Source organism: Pinus tabuliformis, chromosome 6 (genome assembly GCF_031772625.1).
Source record: "Pinus tabuliformis cultivar Carrire ecotype Pingquan chromosome 6, CPIR1, whole genome shotgun sequence".
NCBI lineage: Eukaryota > Viridiplantae > Streptophyta > Pinopsida > Pinales > Pinaceae > Pinus > Pinus tabuliformis.
This window is the reverse complement of record NC_142292.1, coordinates 960,939,825-960,962,883: the sequence shown is the minus strand read 5'-3', so window position 1 is coordinate 960,962,883 and position 23,059 is coordinate 960,939,825. Positions and strand designations below refer to the sequence as shown.

Sequence of the window (23,059 nt, the reverse complement as noted above, 5' to 3'; positions counted from 1 at the left end):
TGTTTAATGTATAGGACTGTAAATTAAAGTGTTTTTCAATTGCATAGCATTTTGTCCTTTCAATTAAATAATTTAACGGAATTTAATAATGAATGAAAAAAATTAAATATTTCACAGTTCTAAAATTGCAAATGGACTTTGAAGATTTTTCAATTGCATAGCATTTTGTCCTTTCAATTAAATAATTTAACGGAATTTAATAATGAATGAAAAAAATTAAATATTTCACAGTTCTAAAATTGCAAATGGACTTTTCAATCTTCAAGCTCCATGTAACAAATAGACTTTTCAATCTTTTTTTTCTCGAATATGAATTGCAAATAGACTTTTTAATTTTCAGTTTGACTGGAAAAACCTCTAGATAGCCATTTCAACAATTTTATCCGCAACCTGAAAATTTCCATTATATTTAAGACGAAATTTTATACTCAAACTTGGAAATTTCCATTATACTTCAGACGAAAGACACACGAAAGTATCGTATTCCGTATGCACCGGCCAATCGCAATAAAAGGCACTGTGCCCACTAGATGGGCCAAAGTAATTGGGCTTCCGAGTCCTGACAGGTCAACTAAATCTGACGGTCTATCTTCGATCCATAGCGCACTTACTCCCTGCGAGATCAACTACATGTCGGAACAATAATTCAAACACAACTCCGGCGTCCGCACATGTAGAAGGTTTGTATAAAAGTCCGCTGTATTCGGCAACAGATTAGCGGCACTTAAGGTTAAGCGCAAGAGATTGGGATTTAGCTGGAGTTAGGTGGGGTGGGGTAGGGTAAGGAGAGTATGCCGTGTTTGACTGCAATGCAGAGAAGAGAATCGAATACTAAATCATTGTCACGCACTGAAAACAAACAAAGCAACCACGACCGAGGAAAGTAACAGGAGCTGCAGCAGCAGCCATGGATTCGCCATCGGAAGCTGCCCACCAAAAGCCCAGCTGAGGTGGTGATAATAAGTTGTGTGTGATAATAAGGTACTGACTGCAACATCCATATCGTCGTATTTTATGGGTTTCTGATTTTTCCTTTCGGGTTGTGGATATTATCGGTCCTGATTCTGGAAAAACGTTTTGGTAAGGGGTTGACATGGGGATAACAATGCTTATGTTCATGCTCAGGCTTTTTCATTTTATCAAGACGTAATCCATGCTTGTTGGGGTAGTAGCAATACTGATTGATTCGGGCCGGGATTCCTGTTGAGTGGACGCTGGGTTGTTAGGATAGGCGATCAGTGAAACCATGAGAAAATTCGGGTTCTTGGGCCTTCTGGGGGTCATGCTAGTGATTTTCCAACTGATATGCCTCATTTCGTCCCAGCCGCCCATTGCTCAAGGAAATGATATACAGTGTCTTCAGAATACTTTCAACGAATTGAAGGACCCTCAGGGGAATCTCTACACCTGGAACTTCGGGAACACTACCAAGGGGTTTATTTGCAATTTTCTGGGAATTACTTGTTGGCATAATGATGATAACAAAGTGCTGTCAATTTCGCTTCAAGGTATGGAGCTTCAAGGTGCGTTTCCACCTGGAGTACAGTACTGCAAGAGTATGACGGGCTTGTTTCTCTCTCAAAACAGTCTTACGGGTACCATTCCCAAGGAGCTCTGCCAATGGCTTCCTTTTCTGGTAACAATTGATCTCTCCAACAACAAGTTTACGGGACCTATTCCTCATGAGCTTCATAATTGCACATACCTCAATGTCCTCCGCCTGAATGGAAATCAACTTACAGGGGAAATTCCCTGGGAATTGACACGGCTCGACCGTCTCAAGGAGTTCAATGTAGCAATCAACAAGCTAACTGGAAATATACCTTCTTCATTCACTCACAATTTTTCTGCCTCTAGTTTTCAGGGTAACCCTGGGCTATGTGGGCCTCCCCTGAAAGCATGTGAATCGACCAACGGGTCAGTAAATCCCATGGCTGTCGCGGCCTTTCTTCTGTTTGGCATAGTGTTAATTGTCTGGATTTTACTTGGTCTTCATTGGATGATTTCTGAAGCAAAAAGAAGAAGATCTGCTAAAATCCCATTCCCAACATCCAGAGAGCCCATGTTGGGTAATTTTTCTTTAAATGGGGAAAATACCAAAAACCAAATATTCAAACACAGAGGCAATGCTCTTCTTACCTCCACAGGATTTTTATGCTCAGACAATTTTAAAAAATTTCATGAAGAAACAGAGTATTTCACCACCATTATAAAAACATTCTATTCATTAAAATCAATACAAACTTCATCCTCTTTTACTGAGAGGGATTTACCACTGTAAAATTGTTTTCATATTCACTGCTGTGAAAAACAACTTACTGCTGTAACAAACGTTTACATGAGCTTACTGCTGTAAAACAAAATTCACACAGGCTTACAAAATTTCACGCTCCACCATTTCCTTTATGCAAAACCACACATGGTTTTTGCTATTCCTCTGTTTTTCAATTCCTTACAAAACATTTCCAAATACATTTGTGCACTGCTGTGCATTCACCCTCTGGTTCTTCAGATTTTTCACACTGCTGTGTATGCAATACAACACATGGTTTTTTTGCTTCACCACTCTAATTTTACTCTGCTGTGTACTCACAATAAAACCTCCCGTGTCCCATACAAGAAAACACAAGTCAACACAGTAATAAATTACATCACCTATCCCATACAGAATTTATGTAATAAGTACATTCGCCCATACCTTCTCATAAAAAAAACTTACCAACTCTATGTAAAACTTTAATATTCTACCTACCACTATGACATTTCATCAAGACGTATGGTCAATCAAAACTTAGATTTACTCCACGCAACATTTAATATTTGCCGTCGGGTGAATTTCAAACATTATGCGATTTGGTTTTGGGAAGCCATCGGGTCCACACCATCGCATCGCAACTTTACTCATGTCAAAGACTTCAACCCTATGACATTGCCGATAGCGATGTGCCGATGCGATATCGGCGATCGCTTATCGCAAATACAAGAGCTTCCTTATAACTCCTTCACTTCAACTTTGCCGATGCGATATCGGCTATCGCTTATCGCAAACACAAAGGCTCCTTTATATTTCTTCACTTCATTTTGCCGATGCGATATCGGAGATCGCTTGTCGGCTATGTTCATATCGCTGCACAGTTGAAATTATATTTTCAACACTCCCCTTTAATTTCAACTGTCGGGCATTCAATCATACCCAAACACTTCCTCAAAAATTCAAAGCTCTTCTGATCAAGTGGCTTTGTCAGGATGTCCGCAACCTGTTCTTGAGTCCTGCAATGTTCCAAGACAATTTCTCCATTGTTTACCAATTCTCTGATGTAGTGAAACCTTGTATCAATGTGTTTCGTTCTCTTATGAAACACTGAATTCTTTGACAATGCAATAGCTGAGTTATTGTCACAAAATATCACTGTCGCTTTTGCCTGCTCTTGGCCTAAGCTTCTCAACATTCTTCTCATCCACACTGCCTGACAAGCTGCTGCTGTAGCTGCCACATATTCAGCCTCTGCTGTAGACAATGCTACAATGGACTGCTTCTTAGAAGCCCATGAAATGGCTCCTGAACCCATATGAAAAACATAACCGGAAGTGCTCTTTCGATCATCTACACTTCCAGCCCAATCGCTATCTGTGTAACCAAGTAAATCTGAACTTTCTGAGACACTATATAATATGCCAAACATTTTGGTACCCTTGACATACCTCAAAATTCTCTTTGCTGCCTGCCAATGTGCCTCCTTTGGCCTCTCCATGAATCTGGAAATCAAACTAACAGCATACATTAAATCAGGCCTAGTTGCTGTTAAATACATAAGGCTGCCAACAATGCTTTTATACAAGCTAGGATCAAAATCCTTGCTGCTGTCCTCTCTGCTGAGCTTTAATCCCATCACTGTGGGAGTGATGGCTGCCTTGCATTCTTCCATCTTAAATCTGCTCAAAACTTGATTTACATATCTTGCTTGAGATATAAAAATTCCTTTTTCATTTTGCTCTACTTCTATGCCTAAGAAGTATCTCAACAAACCCATGTCAGTCATTTCAAATTCATCCTTCATGACTGATTTAAAATTCTCAATAAGATAAATATCATTTCCAGTGAAAATAACATCATCTACATACAAGACAACAATTAAAATTTTACCATCCTTTTCCTTGATGTAGACTGTGGGTTCTCCTTCACATTTGTCAAATTCATTCTCCAATAGATATGAATCTATCCTGCTGTACCATGCTCTTGGCGCTTGCTTCAGCCCATAAAGAGCTTTCTTCAATTTGCACACTTTGTGCTCTTCACCTTTCTTCTCATATCCGAGAGGCTGTTCAACATAAACCTCTTCCTTTAACACTCCATTTAGGAATGCTGACTTCACGTCCATTTGGTAGACTTTCCATTTGTTTTGTGCTGCTATGGACAGCACTGCTCTCACGGTTTCCATTCTTGCAACCGGTGCAAAAGTCTCCTCATAATCTCTTCCATACTGCTGCTTGTAGCCTTTAACAACCAGCCTTGCTTTATGCCTTTCTATCTTGCCTTCAGCATTGCTCTTGGTCTTATAAACCCATTTCACACCAATGACTTCTTTGCCTTTTGGTAACTCAACCAAATCCCATGTTTTGTTTCTCTCTATGGCATTCATCTCCTCATCCATAGCTTCTATCCATTTCCTATCTTTGATTGCATCCTCGAAATGAATAGGATCATCAACATGACAATACAAGGCAAATAAGGAATTCATTCCTTCATTATAAATGTCACTTAGATTTCTAAATTTCTTACCTCTTTCACTTGGTGTGCAAGTGCTTGAAGATGCACTTGAATTTCCTCCTTGTGGTGTGCTTGGAGAAGCACTCTCATTTATCCTCAATGGTGTACCTTGTTGTCCTTGTGTTGGCGCTGCTGTTTGGGGATTCATTTCAGACACCTCCTCTTCATCTTCATCATGAGACAAACAGTTCTTGACATTCACTGTTTTCTCTATGCTTCCATCCCAAGCTTCTTCCTCAATGAATTGAACATCCCTGCTGACAAAGAACTTCTTGGTAGATGGAATGTACAGCCTGTAGGCTTTGGATTCATCGCTGTATCCAATGAAGATGCATTTCTCCCCTTTGCTGTCCAACTTCCTCCTTAGCTGATCTGGTATGTGTGCATAGGCCACACACCCAAAAACTCTCATGTGGGTGACTCCTTGCTTTCTCCCACTCCATGCCTCTTCTGGCACCTTGTTCATCACTGCTTTTGTAGGACACCTGTTCAATATATAAACTGCACAATGTACAGCTTCAGCCCAATACTCATTTGGCAAATGCTTTGCCTTCAACATGCTTCTTGCCATATCCATGATGGTCCTGTTCTTCCTTTCAGCAACTCCATTTTGCTGTGGGGTGTACCGAGTTGTAAACTGTTTATGAATTCCATTTTCTCTACAGAATCTTAGGAATTCCTTGGAGATATACTCACCTCCTCTATCAGTTCTCAATACTTTTATGTGCAGCCCGCTTTGGTTCTCCATAAGTGCTTTGAAATTTTGGAATTTCTCAAACACTTCACTTTTGTTTTTAAGGAAATATATCCAAGTTTTTCTTGTACAATCATCAATGAATGTTAAGAAATATTGGCTGCCAGCTAATGATGGGGCTTGCATTGGTCCACACAAATCTGAGTGGATAATCTCTAAGGGTGTCTTTGCCCTTATGCTTTTCCCTGATGGAAAACTTTCTCTGTGTTGTTTTCCCAATATGCAGCCTTCACATAGGCTGTCCGGTTTCTCTATCAATGGTAATCCTCTTACCATTCCTTTTCTGCTCAATAAGTTTAGGCCTCCAAAATTGAGATGTCCAAATCTCAGGTGCCATAACCAGTTCTCATCCTTTGGCACGCTCTGGAAGGCCTCTTGGGTGACTGCTGCCATTTCCCTTTTGTTCTTCATGTCAGTCCTGATCCGGAGAGGGAACATCCTGTTCCTTGTCATCTTCACTTCAGCAATGCATCTTTTGCTGGGTGGTATATCCATGATGGTGCACACATCATTTTTGAAGAAAACATTGTACCCCTTATGGACAAGCTGTCCAATACTCAAGAAATTACATCTCATTCCGGGAACATAGTATACATCTGCTATGGTTTTCCTTTCTCCTTGCTTTGAAAGTATTTTTATTTCTCCTTTTCCCATAACAGACACTTTACTATCAGTTCCTAGTGTGACTTCTGATTTCACATTTTTATCTAGGGCAGAAAAGAAGGCTATATTTCCGGTCATATGATTGCTGCAACCTGAGTCTAAAAACCATATGTCCTCACTATGTGTTTCAGCCATGTTACAAGCTAACAGGACATTGTCTTGACTGCTGTTTTCTCTTGTAACATTTGCATTTTGTCTGCTGTTCATATCATGTTGTTTCTTTCTACAATCACTAGCATAATGCCCATACTTTTTACAGTAATAACATTGGACATTGGATTTTTCATACCTTTGTCCTTGAGCATGATGTTGTCCTCCTTGTTGGCTGCTGCCTTGGCCTTGGTTCTGATTTGGATTGCTGCCTCTTCCTTGTGCATTTGCTGGGCTGTTCCTTCCACCTCTGTTCTGGCTTCTGCCTCTTCCTCTCTTGTTTCCTCTGCCTTGACCTCTTCCTCTTCCAAAGGACATCTGGGTCTTGAAGGCTTGCTCAAGAGATGAGTTTTCATTCCTACTCAACCTCTGCTCATGTGTTATCAGTGATGCATGTAGCTCATCAACTGAATAGCTTGAGAGATCCTTTGTCTCTTCGATGGTGGTGACTATGGCATCAAACTTTGAGGGTAAGACCCTCAATATTTTCTCCACAATCCTTCTGTCTTCAATGGTTTCTCCATGAGTTCTCATTTGTGTGATTACACCAATCACATGAGTGAAGAATGAGTCAATGTTATCTGACTCCTTCATGTTCAAGTTCTCAAAATCCTTTCTCAGCAATTGTAGCTTTGCTGTCTTCACTCTCTCCATGCCTTGATAGGCTGTCTTAAGGGTTTGCCATGCTTCATTGGCTGTCTTAGCTGCTGCTAACCTTGGAAACATACTCTGGTCTACTGCTAGATACAACAACACTCGGGCTTTTGAATCCTTCTTCCTATTGTTCTTCAGCAGATCCTTCTCTCCCTGAGTTAATGCATTGAACTCAGTTTCATCTGCTGGTTCTTCAAAGCCATCTTCAACTATTTCCCATAAATCTTGAGAGGCAAGTAGGGCTGTCATAGTTATTGACCAATAATCATAGTTCTTCCCATTAAACTGTGGGAGCTGGGTGTTAAACAAACCCTTACCAGTGCTTGTGCTGGCCATTCCTTGACTGTGTATTTAAAACAGATCACTGCTTCTTCAGCAACACAAAAAAAACTTTTGAAATACCTGAATCCTTTGCTGTCTGAGTCTTCTGTCTGCCTGAGAAGTTTTGCTGCAGCAACAACCTTCTCCCTTCAGCTTCTTGAACACCTTCAAGAGCCTAAGCCTGCTCTGATACCACTGTTGGGTAATTTTTCTTTAAATGGGGAAAATACCAAAAACCAAATATTCAAACACAGAGGCAATGCTCTTCTTACCTCCACAGGATTTTTATGCTCAGACAATTTTAAAAAATTTCATGAAGAAACAGAGTATTTCACCACCATTATAAAAACATTCTATTCATTAAAATCAATACAAACTTCATCCTCTTTTACTGAGAGGGATTTACCACTGTAAAATTGTTTTCATATTCACTGCTGTGAAAAACAACTTACTGCTGTAACAAACGTTTACATGAGCTTACTGCTGTAAAACAAAATTCACACAGGCTTACAAAATTTCACGCTCCACCATTTCCTTTATGCAAAACCACACATGGTTTTTGCTATTCCTCTGTTTTTCAATTCCTTACAAAACATTTCCAAATACATTTGTGCACTGCTGTGCATTCACCCTCTGGTTCTTCAGATTTTTCACACTGCTGTGTATGCAATACAACACATGGTTTTTTTGCTTCACCACTCTAATTTTACTCTGCTGTGTACTCACAATAAAACCTCCCGTGTCCCATACAAGAAAACACAAGTCAACACAGTAATAAATTACATCACCTATCCCATACAGAATTTATGTAATAAGTACATTCGCCCATACCTTCTCATAAAAAAAACTTACCAACTCTATGTAAAACTTTAATATTCTACCTACCACTATGACATTTCATCAAGACGTATGGTCAATCAAAACTTAGATTTACTCCACGCAACATTTAATATTTGCCGTCGGGTGAATTTCAAACATTATGCGATTTGGTTTTGGGAAGCCATCGGGTCCACACCATCGCATCGCAACTTTACTCATGTCAAAGACTTCAACCCTATGACATTGCCGATAGCGATGTGCCGATGCGATATCGGCGATCGCTTATCGCAAATACAAGAGCTTCCTTATAACTCCTTCACTTCAACTTTGCCGATGCGATATCGGCTATCGCTTATCGCAAACACAAAGGCTCCTTTATATTTCTTCACTTCATTTTGCCGATGCGATATCGGAGATCGCTTGTCGGCTATGTTCATATCGCTGCACAGTTGAAATTATATTTTCAACAGCCCAGCGATTGGCAGAAATATGTACGAGTTCGGAGATCTGTTAAAGTTCGCTTGTTCGAGAAGCCAATGAGAAAAATGAGATTGGACGATCTTCTGGCTACCACTCAAGACTTTAGCGAAGACAATATCATATTGTGCGGAAGAACAGGTATCCTCTACAAAGGCAAGCTGCCCGATGGGTCTTTGTTGGCAGTAAAAAGGCTCCGCTCATGTTCACAGGGTGCAGAAGATTTCAAGTGCGAGATGAAGACATTAGCCCATCTGAGGCACCGAAATCTTGTCCCTCTTCTGGGCTACTGCATTCTAGAAGAAGAGAGGCTGTTGGTGTACAAAAATATGGCAAGGGGAACGCTCCTCAGCTGCCTCCATGGCGTTTATGGTGACCATAATACGCTCGACTGGGCGACAAGGCTGAAGATCTGTATAGGCACTGCCAGAGGACTCGCTTGGCTTCACCACAGCTGCGATCCCCACGTCGTGCATCGCAATATAAGCAGTGGAATCATCTTTCTAGATGAAGAGTACGAACCGCGCATTAGTGGATTCGGATTGGCCAGACTTCAGAATCCCGAGGACAGTCACTGCGTTACCATTTCTTGCTCTGGAGAGAAGACTACTGATGAGGTTGTGGAGGAATTTGGGTACGATGCTCCGGAAACGTGGAGGAAGTCGTCTGTTGCGACATTGAAAGGCGATGTATACAGTTTCGGAATACTTGTGTTAGAGATAATCACGGGGTTAAGGCCGCGTGACACCATCATGGATGAAGAAAGTAGGAATGAAATGACTTTCCTTGAATGGATACATGGTCCTTTTGTACGTGAGGGCGTCGACTGTATAGAGCAGGCAATACAACGCTATCGCGCGAATCAGATGAATGTATCATCAGAGGATTGGATACACCGTCTTTTTTGCAGAGAAAGATTGTGTTGAGCGGGTAAAAGACAGGTATCGTGCTAATCAGATGGCGGAATTATCCGACGAAGATATTTCAGCCGTTGCAGAGGTGACCCGCGTGGCATTTGAATGTGTTAATATTAATCCGGGAGAGAGGCCATCGATGTATGAAGTGTACAAGCATTTGATGAAGATTGGAGAGAGGTATAGTAGCATTTCAGACGACGACGACGAGGAAGTCTCCCTTCTTCAATACAATCCGGCATCATCCGGTTAATGGCGTTGTCGTTTACACACAAGTTTTTTTTTTTATTTTTTTTTTCCGAAGATGGCAAAACCTATCAAACTCAGGTGTCAAACCAACAGTGAGGACAACCATCTCTGGCTGCTATCCGCGAATGTCGGTTTGACTCATCACCGTTATCAAGGAAAACCACGCCACCTGTAATAACCCGCTGGTGGTCCGTAAGGGAGCAGGCTTTCACTCCTGCCAGATGCCTCTGGGTCTTGGGCCGTTAACCTGTTTCCTTACGTCCGAGAAGACGAGCTCTTAGCCAAGTAGAAGCAGTTTTACGGCATACTCCAGGCCGTTTTACACACAAGTCTTAAATAGACATAATGTTTAATAAATGTTTTTGACTATGATTTTGAAAATATAAAATTACATAATTAATTTTTGTTGTCGAATGATTTTATTATTTAAATTAGATTTAATGTATTGACAAAACGTAATGGATCACCTAAAAATCCACATGGTAATATTATTAATGTGTCGTGTGTTTAGGAAATTATGGAAATTTTGGTAAAATTTTAATAAAATATGATAGGGATTTTTGTAAATCTAAGTTATAGCTATTACATTTTAAGATTTTAGGTATCCAAGAGGTTTTTGATGGTGATGAATATATTTCCACCATCAAAAACATGTTTCAAACACTACTATTGCAAGATTTTTTGAATCTTTTTGGCCCAAATTCCAACCACTTTTGATGGTCCAGACAATTCCTCCCCACCAATTTCTTCTATCAAAACTTGATGTTACTTTTCCTTCGCCAATTTCTTCTATCAAAACTTGATGTTACTTGTTAAATTAAATAGTCTTACCCAGAATGATACATAAGTTTGAATCTGAGTGAAGAGTTTTCCTTCGAAAGGTGGTTGATGGATTCACCATGTGAGGAAAATTTTCAAATTTCAATCTGAAATTTTATTGAACAAGGTCGAAGCCGCATAGCTAGCCACTTAGCTTAATTATTGAATTTTGACTACCTTTGAGCAAGGGCTACATTGTAGATACTCTTGCTTAGCTAGTATAGTTAAATGAGAGTGAAAAACAATGAAGACATACATGAATAGAATGAATAGATAAACAAAGTGTTTTTCAATAGCCATACAACACTGCTAATGACCTCCTACTTATAGTCTCTTAAAGTTGGAACTAAATTACTAGAGCCATACTTCCAAGTTACGTTGCATTGGAAATAGGCTAACTTTTATATATATATATATATATATAAAATCAAATTCTACTTTTATACAATATTACATTTGTTAGAATACGTTCAAATATCCAAACATCACAAATATAAGTGAATATATTAAACATGAACGACAAATATATGTTCTACACAAGTGAAATGAACACTCAAGAAGAGATTTTTATCAAGCACAATAAACGAACTAATAAATTAAGAAAATGTTGAAGCTATAATGCTTTATGTAATAAAGACACAATTACAATATTAATTTTAGGTGATATAATTTTTAATAAAATTGTGATTATTTTTTATGTTAAGATATTAACTTTTATTTCATTTTAGGCATAATTGACTAGTACAATTTCACCAGATTCTAATGTTTTCTAAAAAAGATATAAAAAAATTTAAATTTGCATTAATTACCTTATAACCTTTCAAAATGACTAGAGTATTTGACAAAAATTAAAAATATCATTTAAACAATATAAAATAATAATTTAACTAACCATTATCTCTTTGACTTTGAAAAAAGTATTGTTAAAATCTAGATTAAAAATTATGTTAGCTAAGCAATGTAAAATAATAATTTAGCTAACCATTACATTACTTAATTACCTCCATATTTATCAAAGTGGAACGTTTCATTCACTAAGACAATTTGGTGAAATTCTTTAAAATATAATTTAAATCATACTGCCATATATTTCCAAGTGAAACATTGCATTCAATAGAAGAATTTGGGGAATTTTTTTTAAATGTAATTTAAATAATGTATAATAGCAATTTTGTCCACAATTAGGTATATTTAAAAGATTCTTTTCTCTATCTGTAACTTTTGAATCACAATATTTCATTTTGTGACAATTTGGTGGGAATTCTATCAAGTTAGTGGGATTTCCATCAATGGATTTTGAGTCTAGTCCACAAGTATGTTGACTAAATTTATAATTGCTTTAATTAAAGATAGCGTTGAAGTTAGTCTATGATCTCAAGCATTTAGCAATAAAGATTCTCGGATGAAAAATATAAATGAGTATAATTGAAAGTGAGATTTTAGAATCAAAATTAAAATGTGATTAATAATAAATTAGTATAAATATATTAGGAAATGTGATTAATAAATGTAGTTAATATATATTAATTGACATTATTTTTTATATGATGTAGTTTATTATTTTATAATGACTTAATATGCTATTTGATAGTTTATATGGTAATTTTATAATTACATTACTTTAAAAATTAAAATTGAATATAATTTTTTTGTATAAGCTTAGCAAGATTACATTTTCAACATGTTAAATATATTGCTCCCATCCAACGGGAACGGATGACTTCACATCAAGGAGAGCCTTAAAAGAGCACTCAATCACCGTCCATTCAAGGCCTTAAAAGAGCACTCAATCACCGTCCATTCAAGGCGCCGTGGACAAATTGAATATAAATTAAAAAATGCAAAATAATTAAATCAAAAATCAAAAGCACAAAATAACTAAATAAAACAAAATATATAATATTTTAAATTTTTGAATTAGAAAAAATTAATTTCCAAAACATTCATCATAAACTTGACAGGACATTAAGCACGTTGCACCTTCTTACTTTTCCTTCTTGTTGACAATGGAAAAAAGTTAATTGTTTAAAGAGACTTGTATTTCTTGCTTGAAAAACTTTTGAAACTATTTGTGGCATCATCAATTCACATGCGGACTTTCACAAATTTTAGTGTGTTTTGGGCTTAGATTTAAATGGCCAAATTATGAAGCATTGTCCCGAAAGGTGCAATTAGTTGGCTATGACGTGTTACAAAACATTTTAACATTATTTCCCGTCTTCCCAAATTGGTGGTATTTATTAAAAGTTGGATGACTTTTCACATAAATTTATTCTATGCAAAATATTAGTGGGTTTGTGGTACTTTTGCAAATAATGTCATAGTGAGTGCAATTAAATTTCACTTCCCCATTTTCAATAAAAAACCTATTAAATAAATATAGTACTAAATCTTAATAGAATACATATGCGAGAGAGCTTACAAGGCCATCTTAAATATAGATCTAATACGAGCGAGAGGGATCCAGTTTTACATCTGCAATTTTTTTTATGAGTTGAGATTATTTAAATGTTTTGTATAATTATTTTTTTGTTTAGATTATTTTTTTGTTTTTTACCAAAATGAACAAAATTTTAACTTTAATGAAAATAGATATTGTTACACATAATAATGTGAGTAATAATTAATTCTAACATCTCCATAAAAACATACCAAATGAAATATTAATTCAATGAATTTTAAATTGTTAATTTTTTTAATTAAATTTGAAAAAAAATAATTATTAATAAACTAAAATAATTTAATTAAAACAATGACAAATAAATACAATTAAATTAACTTCAAGGTGTCAACAAGCAAATATATCTCGAATTCGGTGTAAGTGTATAAGAATTTGGTTCCTGGGAATTAGTGTACCAACAAATTTATTGTTCTGGTTTTATTTTCAATATAATTACAGTATACCAAAGAATTTATTTTCTAGTTTTATTTTCATCTCTGTTCATTCTCCAAGAATTTATTGCTCTGGTTTTATTTTCAATATAATTACCGTATACCAAAGAATTTAGTTTCTAGTTTTATTTCCATCCCTATTTATTCGACAGTCTAGTATTCTAGCACAATTCTCAGCCCCTTGGGAGGTCCTTTGCAGAAATCGTGCCCATTTGGAGCTGCTGCGAAGATGGGTCGAAGCTACCTGAGAATAGTAGATCATTTTCCGTCTAGTTTCCTTCCATTTTCTGAGCTTAAACATCATTGACACGCGTGTGGATAAAAGGCAAGAACTAACCAGCCTGCCATAGGGCATTAAATGCCCGTATGGAGGCTGACTCTACCATGGATGTTCATACCCGAATCCATCGCCTCATGCCCGCATCCATCGTCATGCCATCATTTATCCGGCCGGCCGTCCGCATCGCGTCATTCCTTTCCCGGGAACGCCGAACCCACCACCCCCAAGCTGGCACCGGATCATTTTTCAAACCTGCCCTCGCACCAAAAGAGCCATTTTCATCATTCGCGCTCCCGTTCGAAGCTGCTCTGATATGCCTCTGCAACCCGACGGAAGGAAACACCGCCCGCGCTCACAGTTGCACCCACCTCGCAGGCAATCCCTGGCGCTCACAGTTGCACCCACCTCGCAGGCAATCCCGGGCATGAGGTAAATTAAAATTACAGTAATAATGGATGCGCTAGTTCATCAGCTTTAATTTACAATGCAGAGCCACTAGCGCAGATCAAGAATGCAGATCAACTTAATTACCTGAAAATTTACCTAAAAGAGAACCCCTTTGCTTACAGAAAGTAACCGAATGTGCTAAAAAAAATCAATTGTTTTGTGACTTGCAGTTATATATACTGCGCAAAGTTGTCATTCAAATGTCTAATAAGTATTAAAATCAGGAATCAGCTCAATATATAGCAAATGGAGTTTCAATCGGATAATAATTTGCAGCTGAATTAGGTGAATTTTTCAAGCATAATGAAAGTTTTACTATAAGCAAGTCTCATATCTTATTGTACAATTTTCCTATTCTGAACAGAGTTTGAGACCATTACCTATTATAAACAGAGTTTCACATTCATTAATTTGAAATTTTGAGCCATTTTTAATGTCTTATTGTACCATTTTCCTCTTCTAAACAGGGTTTGAAACACTGATTGATCAGAAACCTTGAACTTTTGTTTAAAAGTAAAAGCATTTTCTTTATACAGGGAAAAGAGGACACTTTATTTTCCAAGATAATGTTTTTCTTAGTTTTTAATAGAAAGTTGCTTACTCATTTCAATGCTTTTTAATATTCAGTTATTTAATCATTTCAATCTAAAGGAAAATGTTAAGGAAAGTTAACCAAGTGTATGGTTGATGAATCTTACCCATGTTTTGAACTGTGTCAATGCAGCGAGGAAACTGGAGCCAAAAATTGGTTTGCAAAATAGGGGTTAGAGTTAGCAATCCCTATCAACAATATTTCAGGGGAAGTGAAAGCATAGAGCAGGTTATGATTTTGTTTTAGGACCAATATAAAATTTTATGGATGCATATTATTTATTTTGTTCTATCTTTTTTTTTCCAAAGAAAAAAACGGTAACCTTTTATTAAAAGAATTAATGAAAAAGTTACACTAGCAGATGCAATGAAGCATTCATGAGATTGCCACAAGGGCTCGAGTGCAGACGCACCCCACGCCACGTTAGAAACCTAACGTGCACAAAATGAAGAAAAGAAAAGAGAAAAAGAAAAAGGGTTGAAAAACCTGAAAACCGGCAGATGTTTCAAGTTTTTCTCCCCTTTTTCTTTTCGACCTTGCGCCATTCTCCCAGAGAAGGCTCGATCGAAGCAATGACTATCTGTGTTGTTTCATTCGGAGACCTTGCTTCTTTGTCTGAGTCTGAAGTATCCGAATGATGCTGCCTTTTGATGCCTCCCATGCTTTGATCCATGTTTATCTTCTCTGCCTGATTTTGCTGTGTTTCTGTCTGTTCTGAGTGAGATTGTGAAGCCTTGTTGTCTGCTGTTTTTTCCTTCTGGTTTTCTATTTCATCTTCCTCTATGGTGATATCATCCTCCTCTGCTTCTGTTTCTTCGTCTTCTGTTACCGAAGGAGCTTTCTTTTCCGCAGCTTTCTTCTTTTTTACATCATCTATATTCTGCCATCCTTTGGGTTTTCTTTGCTGTGGCTTGCCCCTGTTGAGATTTTTGCATGCATTGAACAGGTGGCCTGTTTGTTGACATCCCCTGCATCTGAATGCTGTATTCTCATAGTCCAAAGGCTGTTTCCACTATATATTGTTGAAGTTCAGAAAAATGATTTCAGGTAATCCTTGGCTAAGGTCTACCTCTACACATATCCTAGCGAACGTAAAAATTCCTTTTATGTGCCTCTCTGTGTTAATCTTTAGCATTCTTCCAAGGGTATTCCCTATAGCTGCTAAGGTCTTGAAATGCCAAAAATGTAGCGGGAGATTATGCAACCTCACCCATACTGGCATCCTTGACACCACCATAGTATTTGCATCAAACTCCGAGAACCATGGGGTAACAAACAATCCCGCACTGCCCCAGAACCATGGTCCTTCATTGAATATTTTTTCCCTTTCTTCTGCTACAAGGAAGGTTACTATGAAAAAACCCTTCGAGCAGAGGTGGATATGATAGTCTTTGGTCCATACTGTGTGGATCCATTGATACAATGCATCCGTTTTGGGCCAGAAACCATTAAATCTACAAATAACAGCGTTTCTTTGGAGATCTGTAAAAATATACTTTACCTCTGGAGTTTCCAGCAAGATGGAGGGACTCTCTGGCATTTGATCCACAATATGCTGTCCTGGGGGCATGTTGGCATCTGTGGTTTCTTTCCCCTTTGAAGATTCTTTCCCTTTGGCTGCATCTCGGTAGTTTCCTGTAGGTTTTGAAGGAGCTCCCTTGGATCCACCTCTCAATCGGTGACTGAGAATAATAGTTGAATCCTTTTCAACCTTGTAGTACTGTAGAGAGTGTTGCTCCTGCATGCATCTCCCAGCAAAAATTAGGATTTGAAGAACAGCTGGGATTCCTAGTTTTTCCTGGATCTCTCTTTTCAGCTCCAGCACACTCATTTGTTCCCAGATCTGTACACAAATGTGCTTGCCTTCTGCAGATCTGATGAAGATTTGTTTCATCTCTGCTGTGTTTGACTTGATCAGATCCCATTTTTTCTGGATCTGACAAGTTTTCATTGTGCTTCTGCCTTGATCTGGCCAGTTCTGGTAAGCCCACCCCGGATCTACTATATTTGTCCATACCCTGCTGCCTGGAAATGAACCATGCAGCGGCGAGAGGGTTGGAGCCCATCCCTGCGCACCCAAGTGCATAACGGCCTCCATACGCCACGAGAGGCGTTCACTGGTTCCGTCCCATAACTGATCTCCGGCTCTTCCCTTAAAGAACCGCCCTATGTCATCAGATCGAATCCGCATCTCTCCAAGATGGAGCATGGAGACTGCCAACCGATTTTTCCTCCCATAGGCGTAAAAACCATTCGCGCAAGAGGGCGTATCAAGTAGAACCAATAAGAAAATCTGATGTTTTGGGGTAACCATCTGCGTGCCTGCGGTTTCTGGTGCCGTCCTGAGGAGCTCTCCCTGCATCCTGCGAGAGGGAATACACACCGGTCGCTGCACACCATTGGTACCCTTCTCCTTTGTAGATCCAATCCAATACCAGACAGAACCAACGGTTCCAGGGTATGCAGCGGCCATACGATTATTCGATCCATTGCAAGTCAAGATCCTTGGAGCCGCGTCGGCGCAGAAACTCGCTCCTGAAACCCTAGCACTCTGGAACGCCTCCATCTTCTTAGATTTCTAGTCTGAATCTATTCAGATCTATTTTGTTCTATCTTATGAAATGCCTTTTTTCTTTGTACCAAAATTCTGGTAGAACCTGTCACATATCTGTTATTTCCCACCTGAATAGCTTGTCCAACTTGGTTCTTTATATATTCATTCTTTCTGTCAAGCTGTGGAAATAAAATAACTAAAGACTACCTTTCTTATAAATGATGTGTTTGAAAATCACCTAGATGCATAAGAGTTTACCAAAACTAGATAAAGAGCCTACTTTACATGCAGTAATGCCATGGTACACGTTTATTTTAACCGGCTCTCTGAGGCCCTCTTATAATAACAAAAAATATGTAGTGTGACCTTTGATGACCAAAGTCAAATAGATATTATATCTTATGGAGATTTAAACTGGGGAATCTATACTTACAAAGTGGAATTTCTTGATTTTGCTAAATTTGAATTATTACAAGAATCTCATGCTTCCATTTTTTCCTGCAATTCATTCATTTTAGTCCCGCTCTTATGCATTGACAATATCTATCCATTGCTTCAACCAGATGACATAACTCAATATCAACCAGCGACAGTTTGGTTGAATGTACATGTTTATATTTCTAATGTCAATATCTATTTTTTCATTTCACAATTGTGGAGTTTTGTTTTCATCATCTTGGATACTTACATTTTTCTTGATACGTATCAGTACTCTGTTTTTTTTAAAAACCAGAACTTAATCATGTCCTCTTCTGTGATATATGTATCTAAATCATTGACTTTGAACAACATTTCTTCCACTGAGATTTGGTTTTTACAAGCCATTGTACAAAAATTTAGAAAAACAAAGACAAAGCTAATATTGTTGCTTCTTGGTAAAGATGATGTAGATCCATCAACAAATGCAACATATGGTTCCCTCGTAAAAAGCTTAGCATTTGTGAGGAAATTTGTTGTTGGAATCATGGTTCCAAAGGACTACATTTGCTCGGTCGATACAAACTTGTATTTAGAAGCACTTACAAGTATTCTACAAGATGCACACTCTGCAGGGCTGGAAATATTTGCTGCTAATTTTGCCAAATTACAGCTATGACCCAGTAAGGGAATATCTTCAGTTTGCGGACAACAAGAATTTCACATTTAATGGCATCCTAACCGATTCCTCTGTAACAACATCAGAGGCTATAGGTATGAATTTCTTTCTACTTAATCTCCACCAATTTTTGAAATTCCTTATCCATGCCCACTTGGCCAAAGAGGTATTAGTTTATTTCTTTAAACTTGCAGACAATGCAAACATCAATCATCATAATAGTTATATCAGTGCAATATTTAGCAACTTGTGTCCAAGCCTTTTTTTTATGGTGCCAATCCATTTCCGCCATCAAAACAACGATTTAAACACTCCCACGGATTTCCCCAAAATTTTCTCACAAGATTTTGTCCAGAAATTCATGGTGTGGACCAAATTTTGGGGTCATGAGACAACACCCAAAAGTTTTGAATTGCAAATTTTGGGAACATCTAGGGTGGACAGCAGCAAAGTCAAACATTTTATGTTTTGTACTGCAGATTCTGCGAACATCCAAGATGGGCAGCAACCAAGCTAAACAATTTATGTTTTGGATTGCAGATCCTGCTAGCACACATGATTTGACTTCATAGATTGGAAACATTTAGCACACATGATTTGACTTCCTGGATATTGCATCTTGTTGATGGTGATCTGGATAAGCATAGGAGCGTTCTCTCTATTTGGAACCCTCCACCCAATGCAATCCCTCTTTCAAGATGTGAGCCATAGCTCTGGAAAACACTAACAGTGAACTGCAATTGGAATCGCTGGATATAGCAATGTTTTTGAAAATGTAATAGGAAAAACCATTTTCTAGGGTTTCTTTAGTCAATCTTAGTAAAAGATGATATTTTGAAGTCCTTAGAATCCTTGATAGCATGACAAGGTTTGTCTTAAATGATTCATTTCTTCTTGTCATGCTACATCCTCATTTTCATGAGCATGCATGCATTATTAACTCTTTATGCCCAAAGTCTTATCACTGATATTTGATTTTCTGTTATTTTTCAAGGATGTGCATTCAAACTTGAGGTAGCATAAAAATAATCAATTTCAATCACGATATTTTGTCATATTAAAGTATTCTAACATGAATCTATTTTGTTGTTGTCACTATGCAGTGCTTCTAAGCTCACGGAATGGTGGAAAAGTGGACACTGTGCATTGAAGTATCATGCCGCCCAAATCCGGGTCGAGCATCTTTAAAATTTGTCCTTCATAATGGGGCAAAAAATCATGTGATTTATAGAATATGGGAAGTGCAGGGAAAGACAACCAATAACGAAGCATACTACATTACACTTGTTGCGGGGTTAAAAGAGGCAAAACACAATGGGGTGAATAACATAACAGTGCTGACAAACTCAGATTTAATCTGTAATCACATGGAAGGCATCTACAATGTTCAAGCAGACAATTTTAAGCCCCTCTACAGAGAGGCAAAAATCTGGAGTGCTCGATTTAATTCTTTTACAATAAAGCACCTTGCGGAGATCCATAAAATGTCTACTGATCTAATGGTTGGAGCAATCTCAAGTGTAGATGCAGGTGCCAGAGATGATTCAGGATCATCGTTCATTCCACTGGAAGACATTGATCATCATCAGTATAGGTCTCGACTATGTGTATACACCATGGTTGTCATTTTTCTAGGGATTCTAATACCGTGGTTCTTTCAGTAAAGAACTCGTTAATGTACTTTTTTTTCGTTTTGTAATATCATTCACCTTAGATGTCCAATCATGTTATAATTGAATTCATGTGTCCAATTATGTACATTATATTTGAGGTGAACTAATTATTCTTAACCTACTAGTGGTTCAGCGAAGATTATTGTAGCTCCGTTTGAATTTAATTTTACTTTCAAGTTTCAGATGCTACCTCTTTAATACAGTGTTGATTTCCACCTGGATGGATGCCATGGGAATAAATGAAAGTAACAAAATAGGGTTATTTACATTTGGTTTGTTGGTTTTCACAACATTTAAGAAGTATAAGTCATTTCTGATGCAAACCCTAGCTATATCCATATCTATATGATGACAAGCCGAAAATAGTTGATGCGTGATCTAATTTGAGATGAAGAATTTCATACCATGAAACCCTCCTAGGAACATTGATGCATAATAATGACAAACTCTAACCTAGTATGAAGTGAATTTTCTTAGGTACATGGTTTGCCCTAGAATGATGCAATGTACGCATATATCAATGAAGCCCTACATGCCCATGATGCCTTTGAAGATGCCATAATCTTAATAAATAAAGAACACAAGTGAAGAAACGCTCATCTTTCAAAATTACCCAAAAGATTAAAAATATGGAGTCCCTAAACTTTGTCAAAATCATAATGATAAATTCTGCTTCAAAAATCTTAATCCCGCATTTTCTTGACATTTGTTTTTCTTGACATGTCCCTTGTTCATCACACCCACACTAATCTTCCAACTAGGACACCTTTCTTACAAGCACAAGAAATGCTCTAGAGTCTAGTGTCCCATGTTTCCAGCACCGGAACCAAAAACTAAGGCTTTGGAATTTGCAAGAATGACACCAACAATAACAACTAGAAAGTTAAAGCGTAATGCCCCATAATATTGGCCATCTCGTTACCACAGGTCTAACTCAGCTAATGGCCATAGCTCATCATCTAATCAAGAACACTCACTATTGACTTTACACCAGAATCAACGGTGATGTGCGACCATAAAAAGTATGCCATAAACCATAACAGGGAAGTACATCATCACCATCCATATTCATCAAAGTGTAACGAAGAAAGATGTAACAAAATACCATGCTTATTAACATATACACAACAACTACAAGAATCCTGATGGAACAGAGTAGGTTATCAAACATTTAGAACAATGCTCCATTCAGTATCCACACAATATGGCAAGAACCCTTCAATAGCATGCCAAAACTAATCAATGTTACCACTTGTAACAACCCAAAACTAGCAACAACCCTAAACTGTTCAGAGCTCAAGTACTTGTACACCACTACCTGCTCAATGGCAATTTAGGTAACCTTTACAGCATTCCGTTACCCTGATGTACATGCATCTTTCACATCCAAACTAGTAAGTAAAGCAGAGTCGTTTCCAAAGAAACGTTACAATGAGTTCGAAGCTCTCTTAAAACTTCCAAGTTTAAAATGAATATCACTTTACATTTGACCAAGTCAAATAATATATCTAAAATGGGGATTAATAACTCACCAACCAAGTCAAATAATATATCTAAAAGGAGGATTACTCGTTGTACCATATAATTCATCTTTAGATCCTATGTAATGCATAAAGAGGTGGAATACTATGTTATGGAGCCCATGTACTATTATCACAAGCATCACTTTCACTTATATCAAGGTGTCAAGGTTATTTCTATATTATATGTTAATTAGAGTCTAGCAGTGAGCAGCTTGATTAATTCATATATCCTGAAGCCTTATGAATAATTGTATAGCTATGTTTTTATAGAGATGTAAAATTGGTTGTGTGAATGGCCTAGAGATGGCCTGTGCTCATGGTTTTTTGGAGCCAAGGCTAGTTTACATATGACATCACTATGTTTTCACAATCATAACAGATTATATCAGTTCATTTACTAAATGAACTAAATTATGGTGCATCCAGAAACCAGATTAGTGTGATATTAGAAATTTTATTCATTAGATTTTAAATCCAGAATGTTTCAGTGTAATGCCTTCTGGACCTATTTTCACAATCATAACAGATTAAATCAGTTCATTTACTAAATGAATTAAATTATGGTGCACCCAGAGACCAGATTAGTATGATATTAGAGCTTTTGTTCATTAGATTTAAATCCAGTGTAATGCCTTCTGCACCCTCTTTGGTATATGGGTTGTTATCTATGTAATGTCCATAATAATTGCAACTTTTACAATAATACTGTCTTTCCTCCTCCTCACTGATTGAAGAACAAGGATCCATTAAGCTGCCAATATCCTCCATAGACAAGATAACCGCTTAGCTGTATAGCTAGTTACACATATCAAACTAGTAAGTAAAGCAGAGTTGTTTTCAAAGAAACGTTACAATGAGTTCGAAGCTCTCTTAAAACTTCCAAGTTTAAAATGAATATCACTTTACATTTGACCAAGTCAAATAATATATCTAAAATGGGGATTAATAACTCACCGACCAAGTCAAATAATATATCTAAAAGGAGGATTACTCGTTGTACCATATAATTCATCTTTGGATCCTGTGTAATGCATAAAGAGGTGGAATGCTATGTTATGGAGCCCATGTACTATTATCACAAGCATCACTTTCATTTATATCAAGGTGTCAAGGTTATTTCTATATTATATGTTAATTAGAGTGTAGCAGTGAGCAGCTTGATTAATTCATATATCCTGAAGCCTTATGAATAATTGTATAGCTATGTTTCTATAGAGATGTAAAATTGGTTGTGTGAATGGCCTAGAGATGGCCTGTGCTCATGGTTTTTTGGAGCCAAGGCTAGTTTACATATGACATCACTATGTTTTCACAATCATAACAGATTATATCAGTTCATTTACTAAATGAACTAAATTATGGTGCATCCAGAAACCAGATTAGTGTGATATTAGAAATTTTATTCATTAGATTT

At 37.4% G+C, this 23,059-nt stretch overlaps 1 protein-coding gene across 2 annotated transcripts; it reads left to right on the top strand.

Moving 5' to 3' along the window:
* The first annotated feature begins 524 nt into the window (after window positions 1-524).
* On the top strand, window positions 525-9,770 carry LOC149262141 (probably inactive leucine-rich repeat receptor-like protein kinase At5g48380). 2 transcript variants are annotated; one of them, XM_089423496.1, is made up of 3 exons: window positions 525-981; window positions 1,126-2,064; window positions 8,605-9,770. In XM_089423496.1, exons 2-3 carry the CDS (start codon window positions 1,247-1,249, stop codon window positions 9,530-9,532), a joined length of 1,746 nt encoding a protein of 581 aa, XP_089279622.1. In that variant the 5' UTR covers window positions 525-981; window positions 1,126-1,246; the 3' UTR covers window positions 9,533-9,770. The 2 variants fall into 2 exon arrangements, with proteins under 2 accessions (XP_089279622.1, XP_089279616.1); XM_089423490.1 differs by having other exon boundaries at window positions 536-2,064; window positions 8,605-9,769.
* The last annotated feature ends 13,289 nt before the right edge of the window (window positions 9,771-23,059 follow it).